Source organism: Heloderma suspectum, chromosome 10 (assembly GCF_057233095.1).
Source record: "Heloderma suspectum isolate Gila_16-S chromosome 10, 16-S_ref, whole genome shotgun sequence".
Taxonomy (NCBI): Eukaryota; Metazoa; Chordata; class Lepidosauria; order Squamata; family Helodermatidae; genus Heloderma; species Heloderma suspectum.
In genome coordinates, this window is record NC_139467.1 from 20099794 (window position 1) to 20111632 (window position 11839).

At 43.5% G+C, this 11839-nt stretch overlaps 1 protein-coding gene and 1 pseudogene across 3 annotated transcripts in view; both read left to right on the forward strand.

Moving 5' to 3' along the window:
- Positions 1 to 10164, forward strand: part of LOC146337910 (IgGFc-binding protein-like) — a 35259-nt gene extending 25095 nt beyond the window's left edge. For both annotated transcript variants that reach the window (XM_084815448.1, XM_084815449.1), the window contains exons 11-12: positions 2474 to 2854; positions 8495 to 10164. In XM_084815448.1, coding sequence (XP_084671574.1) covers positions 2474 to 2854; positions 8495 to 8770 — 657 coding nt within the window. In that variant the 3' untranslated portion in view covers positions 8771 to 10164. The remainder of the gene's footprint in view (positions 1 to 2473; positions 2855 to 8494) is intronic.
- LOC146337911 (AN1-type zinc finger protein 1 pseudogene) lies at positions 8831 to 9535 on the forward strand (annotated as a pseudogene). Its single transcript, XR_014785120.1, has one exon. The product of XR_014785120.1 is annotated as an AN1-type zinc finger protein 1 pseudogene (transcript).
- Positions 10165 to 11839: the final 1675 nt, after the last annotated feature.

Sequence of the window (11839 nt, forward strand, 5' to 3'; positions counted from 1 at the left end):
GTTTTAGAGAGGATTTTTTTCATATTGTGTATTTCTTTAATCATATTAAAAAAGAAAAGAAAGAAAAAGAAAAAGAAACAAGAAACAAGAAAACCTTTTGTTTGCCCAGGCATTTTAGGGGCTTGATCTTGTTTTTTCTATTGTATTTGTTACCTCTTCTGTTTTTATCATGATGATGTGGTTTTAGAGAGGATTTTTTTCATATTGTATATTTCTTTAATCATATTAAAAAAGAAAAGAAAGAAAAAGAAAAAGAAACAAGAAACAAGAAAACCTTTTGTTTGCCCAGGCATTTTAGGGGCTTGATCTTGTTTTTTCTATTGTATTTGTTACCTCTTCTGTTTTTATCATGATGATGTGGTTTTAGAGAGGATTTTTTTCATATTGTGTATTTCTTTAATCATATTTGTATGATTAACCTGGGTAACCACAAGGATGAAGAGCAATTTTAAAAAGGTTTCAATCCATCAATGTATGTATGTATTTTTATGTATTTAAAATTATTTTTAAGATGCCTTTAACGGTACAACTCTCTCAAGGAGTCATACAGGATTTTTTTTTTTTTGTGAAGCAGACGTATACAAATCAGCAATAATTAAATAAATCAACAACAAAATACCATAAAATGCATAAAAACAGGTAACACCAATAAAGCCAGCAGCCCACAGATTATAAAAAGGGCAGCAAAAGCAAATGGAACCTCAAAGCCCTCCTGAAGGAAAAAAGGGACTGATGATGAACTGCTGTTGAAAGCTGATTTCATAGGTGTGGGGCCACCCCTAAAAAGACCGTCTCCCTTTTGCTCACTAGCCCCAAGTCAGTCAGTCAGTCAGTCAGTCAGTCCATCAATCAATAAGGATCTATCCCATATGGCCATTGCTAGTAGAAGGGCTTGTGGAGGAGGAGGAGAAATTCCAGCTGTAGCAGGCTCTGAGATGGGTCTTGCCTGCCTCCCTGCCTTTCTTGGAATCCTTTCCACAGGGCAGTTGGTGGTAGTGACCCTGTGAGAGGACAGGGAAGGGGAAAGTCCAGCTGGAGCAAGCACCTGAGGTGGTGCTCCCCTGCTTGTCTCCAGTATGCCATTGTTGCGGAAAGTGTAGTGGCAACCCCACTGCAAGGCATTCTTGGAGAGTTTTATGTGTTGGCTTTATGTGAATCACCCTGTGCATCTTTTTTCTTTTCTTTTCTTAACATGGAAAGGCAGCATACAAATATTTCAAAATAAATACCCATAAATAAAAAGGCAAAAACATCAGAAGAAGGTAAGAAGAGCCATGCTGGATCAGACCAAGGGGCCATCTAGTCCATCATTCTGTCCACACAGTGGCCAACCAGCTGCCAACCAGCTGCCAACCAGGAACCCACAAGCAGGGCATGAGTACAACAGCACTCTCACACCCATGTTCCCCAGCAACTGGTGTACATAGGCTCACTGCCTCTGATACTGGAGGTCACACATAGCCATCAGAACTAGTAGCCATTGATAGCCTTCTCCTCCAGGAATTTGTCTAACCCCCTTTTAAAACCACCCAAGTTGGTGGCCATCACTACATCTTGTGGTACCGAATTCCATGGTCTGCCTATGTGCTGTGTGAAGACGTCTTTCCTTTTATCTGTCCTGAATTTCCCACCAGTCAGCATCATGGGAAGACCCCAGGTTCTAGTATTATGAGAGAGGGAGAAAAATGACTCCTACCCACTTTCTCCACTCTGTGCATAATTTTTAGTGCTGTGCTGAATCTTGCCCCCTATGTTGGGGAACTTTTTCTCTCCCTGTGAAAGAGGCATTGTGTTTTCTGCCTCTTTCTCAGAGAGGGGTTGAGTTTCTGAGAATTTTCTCCTTGGGGAGGGGGACAGGGTTTCCACATACCCTTTTTAAGTGTAGGCAATTTTTTTTGGGGGGGGGTCTTTCTATTTTGTTTTTAAACCTGCACTTGCAGGAACCCAGGACTCTTCTCGAGCTGGGAGTTCTTCCTGAATGCCTATTGAAGAGAGAGAGCTCACATGGTCTCCTGGGAGACAGTGGGAGTTTAGAAAAACTGCTGGGCTGGAGAAGAGTCCTGGGCTCTTGCAAGTGCAATTTTATTTATTTTTTAAAAAATAGACCCCTCAAAAATTGCCTATGCTTAAAAAGGTATGTGGAAACCCTGTCCCCCTCTCCAAGGAGAAAATTCTCTGAAATGCTCACCTCTCCCAGCCTCTTTCACCAGAGTTTTCACCCCCCCCCCCGGCTGAAAATGGAAGAATTGAAATTTTTGGCACAGCACTAATAATTTATTTTATACACCTCTATCATGGGTCTCCTTACTCACCTTTTCTCCAAGCTAAACAATCCCAGCTGCTGTAACCTTCCCTCATAGGAGAGTTGCTCTTTATTATTTAATCATTTAATGCTTCACTCCCCTTCCCCCCTCTGTTTCTGATAACTATATCCTCTCTCTCTCTCTCTCTCTCTCTCTCTCTCATCGAACAGGCTGGAGAAAGCATCTTCTCAACAGGCTGCACAGAGAAATGTACCTGTAGTACTTCTGGCCAACTCACCTGTGAGGAAACCAGCTGCCAGTTTGGAGAGTTCTGCACACATGAGGGCAGTGTACATGGCTGCGAGCGCAAGGATGGCCAGTGCAAAGTCAGCCCAGGAGCCCAGCTCACTTCCTTTGATGGTGCCTCAGGAAAGTACCTCTGGAGCGGGGTCTATGATTTGGCTTCTGTTTGTGATGAAAGTGCCACCACCTGGTTCAGGGTGTTGGTGAGCATTGGAGAGGACAGTGACAACAACCTAGTAGGTGGGGAGGCCATCTACGTTTTCTTCCCAGATGCATTCATCGCTGTGAAAAGGAACAATAGAACATGGGTAAGTAGAGGACAGGAGAACCAGTAGCAATGCTCAATGTCCATTCTACTAAGGTTTGTTTACATGATCTGTCCTCAAATCTATTTAGGGTGCAATCCTATGGGGATAGTCAGCCACTTCTAAATTCAGAGGTGGCCAACTATCCAATGCAGGGTGGGTGGAACATGGAAGGGATCCTCTCCTCCCTTGCTCCAGCTGCCCTGCAATCGCAGCAAAGGGTGATTTCGGCTGTCTAGCCAGGGCATGGAGTTGGGGGCGGGGGGGAGGCCGGACGGCGCATAGGAAGCATCGTAACAGCGCTTCCACAGTCTCCTCCCTGCCCTGCCGTTTCACCTGCTCTGCATTGTTCTTATGAACACAGAGCTGGGGATGAACCATGACACCTACAAGGTGGCAGGGAAGGGGGTGGGGACTTGGGTTTCTGGGAACTGAGTTTGGAGCAATTGGCTCCAAGCTTGATTCCCAGAAACAGAAAAATCCTATGACCATCTAGACACTGTCTAGTGGCCATAGGATTGCGCCCTTAGCCTCTTTTGGGCTTGCCTGGGATAATCTTTAGCTGCTGCACTGAAAGTGAGGAAGAGAGCCTGAAGAAAACGAGGAGGTCTGGATTAATCTCTGATCTATTCATTGTTTAAAATCTCTCAGCCAAATCTAACCTGACCTATTTTTGGACACTGAGTCTTCAGTTGGTATGGGGAGTGCCACATCAATGATGGTTTGCTTATTTCAGCTATGGAGATGTCTGTGTGCGTAGAGTGGGGATGGAGCGGGGGAGAGACTTTCTGAATTTGCATTCAGGATACAGTGTTTCCAGCATGATCAGAACTACTGAGCCAGTATGTGTGGGGTTCCCTGCTTGTGTATGTAATGGCTGCTGGTTCAGGATAACAGCCCCCAACCTCAGATTATTTAAAGTAGATTTTTTTACGAGAACCATAGAACAGTATGTTTGCTTCCCAGTCAAGCACATGGGCTGCTTCCCATCACAAACAGCTTATATGCCCCACAGCCATCCCACAAAACTGGGGGTGCGTGGAGTGACTTTTCACCAATTCACATTTGCTCTGCAGAGGTGGTATAATTAACCAAGAGGGATAATTCACAATGATACATGCAACACCACTGTTTTCAGATTTTAAGGTAGGGAGGGCCCCAAAAGAGTTTCCTTCTCATCTTCCGAGGACCAGTTTCTGTGGGATTCAGAAGCAGGGATGGACAAACAGGGAGGTTGCGTTGCAACAGCTAACCTGGGCAGCCAGAAAAAAACTAGAGTGGATTTTTGTGAATGGAAGTCTGTGTTCAATGGAGATGCCATGCCATTTTATAGGTTAAAAATGCACAAGAAGAGAAGGGTCTTAGCAGAGCCAATGAAGAACATTTGCATGGTAACTCTTTCCTCTCCTAAGGATGTTTTTTGGAGCTTTCCTGATAAAAGAAGCATGACAACAGGATTTCTTTCAGGCATAGAGTGGCCACTTATAGAATCATAGAATAGTAGGGTTGGAAGGGGCCTACAAGACCATCGAGTCCAACCCTCTGCTCAGTGAAGGAATCCAAGTCAGAGCATCCCTGACAGGTGGCTGTCCAGCTTCATAGACTCATAGAATAGTAGGGTTGGAAGGGGCCTACAAGACCATCGAGTCCAACCCCCCGCTCAATGCAGGAATCCAAGTCAGAATCCAAGTCACTTATCAATTGCCAAAAAAAGAGGAGATGCATCACTAAAAAAGAGGACAAAAGAGGATGCCTATTTGCATAGGTTAATTTATATGTATAGGTGCGAATCTAGAAATAATTTGTTGTTAATTTAAATAGAATTAGAGTACATCTTGCCATGGTGGGGAAGGGTGTGATCAAGTTATTTGTGTGTCTGCCTTTTTATATTCATTCATTCATTCACTCACTCACTCACTCACTCATCCATTCCATTCCATTCCATTCCATTCCATTCCATTCCATTCCATTTTATGCTGCCCAATAGATGAAGCTCTCTGGGTGGTTCACAACAATTCAACCATAAAATATAAAACAATAAAATACAGTTGATAAAATACAATATAAACATTTAAATGTTTAAAACTATGACATAAAAATAAAATAATCAAACAGAAGCTAGCAGCAAAAGAAAAAAAAAATACAGTACCAGATAAAAACAAACTGAAAAATTAAAATGACCTGGAGAATAAAACGGTTTCCACCTGGCACCGAAACAAGCACAATGTAGGTGCCAGACAAAACTCTCTGGGAAGCTCATTCTACAGTGGCCGTGGGGTGCCACAGCAGAAAAGGTCCTCTTCCTAGTAGCCACCCACCTCACTTCCTTTGGCAGGGGATCCAGGGAGAGGACTGCTGAAGCTGATCTTAGGGTCCTGGCAGGTGTATATGGGAGCAGAAGATCCTTCAGGTAGCCTGGCCCCAAGCGGTTTAGGGCTTTGAATGTTAGTAGTAGCACTTTGAATCGGGCCCAGAAATGGACTGGCAGCCAGTGCAGATGAAAGAGTACTGGCATAATATGATCACATTGGCCAGTCCCTGTTAATAGTTTCACTGCCCTATTTTGGTCCAGCTGAAGTTTCCAGACCATTTGCAAAGGCAGCCTCATGTAAAACATATTGCAGTAACCCAAAATGAGAGGTTATCAGAGCAAGGATAACTATAGCTAGGCTATCTTTGTCCAGATAAGGCCATAGTTGTTATATCAGCCTAAGCTGATAAAGGGTGCTCTGTGCCACCAAGTCCACCTTCAGTTCGAGTGAGAGTTCTGGATCCAAGAGTACCCCCAAACTATGAACTTGATCCTTTAGGGGGAGTGCAACCCCCTCCAGAACAGGTCGAACATCACTTAGCCAGGCAGATGAACCACCCACTAACAGTACAACCGTCTTGCCTGGATTGAGTCTGTTTATTGGCCCTCATCCAGTCCATTTCCACATCCAGGCACTGGTTCAGAATGCCCGCTGCCTCACCTGGATTTGACGAAAAAGAGAGATAGAGCTGGGTGTCTTCTGCATATTGGTGACACCTCAGTCCGTATCTCTGGATAACCTGTCCCAGTGGTTTCATGTAAATGTTAAACAGCATGGAGGATAAAATATAGCCCTGTAGCACCCCATGACATAATGACCAAGGGACAGAGCGATAACCTCCTCACGCCACCTTCTGGAATCAGCCATCCAAGTAGGAGTGGAACCACTGCAGTGCAGTATGTCCAACTCCCAGCATAGATATCCTATAAATAAGGATACCATGGTCGATGGGATTGAAAGCTGCTGAGAGGTCCAAGAGAATCAACAGGATCACACTTCACCTGTCCCTGTCCTGGCAAAGGTCATCTTACAGGACGACCAAGGAAGTTTCTGTTCCAAAACCAGGTCTGAAGCCCAATTGAATTGGAACTAGGTAATCCGTTTCATTCAAAGTGCCTGGAGTTGACTGGCAACCACCAGCTCAATCTTGCCCAGGAAATGAGTGGGTGGTTGCTGGTCTGTTGCCCAGGACAGGTACTAACTGTGGATGGGCAACTTCAGATCCCTGCCTGCTCTTCCTTCTGATGGTTCTTTATTTTTAAGCTGGAATTGGAGTGGACAACCCTTCAAATAGAGGATCGTTCTTTGTAAAAGGGGACACATAGCCACTCTATAGATCAGGCACTGTTAATGTTAACACTGAAAAAAAAAGAGGAAAGGTTCTCCCTGTGCAAGCACCAGGTCAATGCTGACCCCTAGAGGGACGCCGCTTTCGCTGACATTTTCATGGCAGACTGTAGTGGGGTGGTTTGCCATTGCCTTCCCCAGTCGTGACTACCTTTCCCCCAGCAAGCTGGGTACTCATTTTACCGACCTCGGAAGGATGGAAGGCTGAGTCCACCTGAGCCGGCTAACTGGGACCCAGCTTCTGCCGAGATCGAACTCAGGTTGTGGGGAGAGTTTCGGTTGCAATACTGCCGCCTACCACCCTGTGCCACACGAGGCATTGTTTCTACAGAGGATCAACTCAGAAGGTAGAAGGAGGGAGAGATGAAGTATTAGAATGGATTTTCCTCTTGTCTCTTCTTGAGGTCTAGCATTAAAGCAGAGAAAACCTGTACAGAACTCCTGAGAGCAGCACTCTTGTAGGGCTTTTGAAACTTGTTTTCTTTTCAAAGCTGCTTAAGACAGAGGCTTGGAGAAAGTAAAAAGGGGTGGGTGGGATAAATTGGGAATTTGTCATTAAGTATGGGTGCTTTGCTAGATTATTTGCCTGCAATACTATACATACTTACTTTGGAGCAAGGCCCATTGAGAGTGCAACTTAGTGCCAACTAAGTATGTGTAGGAGTGCACCGCAAGTCTTGTAAAGTTGTAGTATTTAATTTTGAAGCACATAAATAGGATTAGAAATCTATTTCAGCATCCTCGCTTAGACGTAACATCCCAGCTAAATGGCAGAAGACAATAATGCTTAGCTAGTAAATCCAGCCAGAGATCGCCAAGACCCCCTGCGCTAAGGCAAAGTCTGGCAGCATTTTGATAGCACGCGGATATATGGTTTGGTTAGGGATGTATGAGAATTTCATTTCAATTCACAAATCACACAAAAATGCCCCATTTGCAATCACAAACGTGAGTGGGAGCACACTTTCTCCAAAAATGTTTGCAAATTCCCAAACTTGCCTTCATGTTCGCAAAATGTGTTCTTGAAAAATGGGCAGTTTTCTTGAAATGCACAACCTTCTTATTATTTATTTGTTATTTATTATTAAATTTATTAATCGCCCATCTGGCTGGTCACCCAGCCACTCTGGGCGATGTACAACATACAATAAAAACAGTTTAAAACAATAAAATTCTACAATAAAAACATTTTCTAAAATACCCTAACCCACCCCAAATGCCTGCCTGAACAACAACGTTTTTAATGCTCATTTTGCACAGTTTTCTCATTTGCACAAAATGAACAGTGATCGCAAATGTGAGTGCAAATCAAGGAGACACGAGAAGCAACCAGGTGTTCAGAGAATTTTGGCAAGCTTGAATATCGCTCATTCGCCCATTGGTTCAGCCTAGATCAGTCCCAGAGCTTGTCTACACAAGGCTAATAATTTGTTGTATCTACTTTCGGTTTCGTCACAGAATTGAGATCTGAGCACTACATGAAGAGCATTTCTTTTCCTGCTTTTCCGTTACAGAACTCCATATTCCACTACATAGGTGACACTGTGGTATAGCAGAATAGTGGAACTACACAAGTGGAAAAAGCATTTTCTTCTGCTTTCACAAATAACATTGCATTTTCCTTGCTCTAAAAACAAAACAAAAAACCAAACAAAAACAAACAAACAAAAAAACTAACAGAAAGTGCTCTTTAAAAACAGAAGTGAAAATGAAGGGTCGCAACATTGCCTACAGAATCCATAAACAACCATGAGTAGGGAATGATGAACACACAATAAATGACTTGTGTAGTCATTTATTGTAGTCAAAATAAATATTGTAGTCAAAATATTGTATTCAATATTCAAAATATTGTAGTCAAAATATATCAAAATATTGTAGTCACAGTGGTGCCTGATTTTTAGTAACCTGTTAGTGTCTAGGCCTTTACACAAGCCCCCATCTCATCCCCTAACCCCCCCCTTTTTTTTTTTTGGTGTTCCAGGTAAATGGGCGCTCACCAACGCTGCCATACAACAAAAATGCTGTGTCTGTGAGCCAACACTCAGATGGGATTGTGATTGACTGGGCTTCTCAGGTGCAGGTTCACCTTCATCCTACTGGAGAAGTGACAGTGAAAGCCAGGGAGACCTTGGCAGGGAAGCTCTGTGCCCCATGTGGAAACTTCAATGGGGACAGCTCAGATGACCTGAAGCTGCCCAGTGGGAAGAATGAGGACAGTGCTAAGGTCCTCCATGCTTGGAAGGCTGAAGACTTCTAACATCAGTAAATATCTCTCTGGTCAGCTGCTTTTTCTGACAAAGCATTGAGGCTTGGCAACTACAGATCCACATATATTTTGGGGCATTCTGGAAGTCCCGTGTGGCCTTGAGCTGCACCAAGCTTGCACCAAAGGAAACCTCCCTCAAAAGGACATGCACTTTTCATGGAAACATGGTTTCATCACTGCTTCCCCAGCTCTGCCATTCCATGCTGCCAAATCTCAGTGCACAGTGCCATTCATTGTTGCACGTTTGCAAGGCACTTATTGTGAAAAGCAGCTTTGCTTACAGCACTGTCACCAGTCGGACCATGAGTGTGAGAAACCTAAGCCTCACGTGCCTGTCACCGAGCAGCTTGTTAATGATATTGTAGATTCCAAAAAAAAGCCACAGCAAATAAAAAGTGCAGAGGAGCCAAGAACAGTGAAATGTCAGCAAAGGTGACCCTAATAACAGTTAAAATGTATGGATGTGAAAAGAGAGAATCTATTTCCAAGTGTTTTTATATAACAGAAGCAAGAAGCAAACCCATACCCATTTTCTTCTGGTAACTGGAATGTCAGCGAAGTGACAGGTTTTGCATCTTCCTTATCAAACCATAAAATGACAACAAAACCATAGCCAAGAACTTAAGATTCTCCTAGGCAGCTACAGAAGCCTTTCCTTTGGATCACACCCGAACGTCTTGGATAAGCAGTAACAAATCCCCACTATGTAATGTTATCTTGCAATACCTTGATAATGAAGGTCAGATTTTAACATAAGCAAATCTAGAGTTATTATGGAAAACACTGTACGTGTTTTCATGCCTGTTATCTACTGCATGAATTCACCTACATGAATTCAATTTTAAAATAGACATATACTATTAAAACTGAGCCCATTCCATTCCAAAGTAAGCTAATGAATTGCTCATACATGCATATTCTTCACTTGATTCCTCTCAGCATATTATCTGAACTATCCCCCCTCCTCCCACTGAATTTTATCTGTTGATTATTTTTATTCTGTGGTTTGGTATCTTAATTTTGCAAATCACCCTGAAACCAAATTTGGTGAAAGGCAATAGATAAATATTTTAAATAAATAAGACTCATTTTTGTTCATATTTCTTCCCCCGCAACCTCTAAAATTCCAGCAAACTAGTATGATTTCACCCCACCCATCCCTTTTATTTGCTCTGTACCTAGTTAATGTCACAGATTATGACTGAAGGCAGTGAAGCCCTATCAAAGACCATAATTTTGTTCAGTAGTATTTGCTGTAGGCCATAGCAACAGTGGTCCTACAAAGCAATACACAGCCACATTCTGATTTCCATAGTATGCTGTCTTCTCTTTGAGGGTTGCTAGCACGGTATGCAATGAAAGATGATGAAAGCAACTGCAGAACCAAAAAGAAAGAAACTGAATCCATAAAAGCTCAGGAATGGGGAACCTGTGGCCCTCAGATGTTCTTGAACTTGAAGTACCATCAACCTCAGCCAGCATGGCCAATGCTCAGAGATGATGGGAGCATCCAACTATGGGAGTTGTAGTCCAACAACATCTGGAGGGCCACAGGTTGTCCAAGCTGCTCTAGCTGCTAATGCAGGCATGTGGAACCTCCAGCCCACAGGCCAGATGTGCCCCCCTGTTGGGCCTAGCCCAAGCACTATTGTGGGCTCTCTAGCTTTAGAGCCAGAATCTGATTCAGAAGGTGCCTGGGATGGTTTAAAACCTAGGTCAATCATGGGAAGCATGGGGCCTGAGACTTTAGCTTAGCCTGGTTTCTCATCCAATGACACGCTGAGAGAGGCAGGCTGGTTTCAGCCTGCTCAGGCTGTGGAATGTTGAAATGGTAAAAGCCTGGCTCTGCCTGGCCTCCCATTTCATTACAGGCCAAAGGAAAGCAGGGATCCTTTTCAGCACAGTTGCAAGATCAGGCTTTGAGTCAAACCTCTGATTTACAGCCTGAGACATCGTTTGTGGGAACCAAGCAGGCAGAAGGGGTTTTCAGCAGTGTCACCCAGGCTAAGGCATCAATGCAAGAGAGTTGAACAGAGGTGGCCTGTTCGGCATAGGGCTCATTTACAGGCTAGGATCCCCAGTTCATTTAATTGTCAAAGGTGGTGGTGGGGGGGGGGCTATAGCAACCCTTTCCTTGCATTTAAGCTGGTGCTAAATCCTTTGCTGGGAACATCCATCTTTATTGTCTGAAACCTTTTCTGCCTGGACATTCCATCATCTTAACTGCCCTGAACACTTCTCACCTGGACTCTCTGTTAAATTTGGATCCTTGTAGGTTTGAACCTTGTATTGTTAAAAACCTGCCATGGAATATAATGCCAGGATCACTTTATTGTGTGAACTCTACTTGTCTTTAATGCCTGGACTCATCTAGAAACCTGTGCTTTTAGCCTGAATCATATCATAGAATCATAGAATAGTAGGGCTGGAAGGAGCCTATAAGACCATCAAGTCCAACCCCCTGCTCAGTGCAGGAATCCAAGTCAGAGCATCCCTGCTTGAGATCTAGTGTAGTAAAGGCCCTAATAGGGAACATCTCTATGGCCTGGGGCCCTCTCTTGCCTGGACTTACCATAAAACCTGGATTTAGTCTGCTTAAGAGCTTCGTTTGTAGAGGCCCTTCATGGGTACATCTCTACTTCCAGTGCTCGCTCTCTCTCTTGCTTGGACTTACCATTGTTTTAACTGCCCAAGGTACTGTCTTGCCTGGATGTATTGTGACCCTTGGCTTTGGTCTGCCTTGACACATATATCATGAATATTCTGATGTAGAATCTATTGTTGGACTGATCTCTGCCTGTGTGCGTAAATGATAGTTTTCTAACTTGCTTTTGAACAACATCTTGAATTGCCTGGAATGTTTTCTTGCCTGGGTTTATTGTGAACCTTGACCTTGCCTTATATTCTGAACCATAGAGATCCCAATTTGAAAACTACTGTTGGACCAATCTCTGACACAATTGTAGTTATTAGCCTTTGAACAGTTTCTTGAACTAAGCAATGCATTTATAGCTGTTGCCTTCACTATATGGTTTTTGGAGAGTAACAGTTTGTAACTTG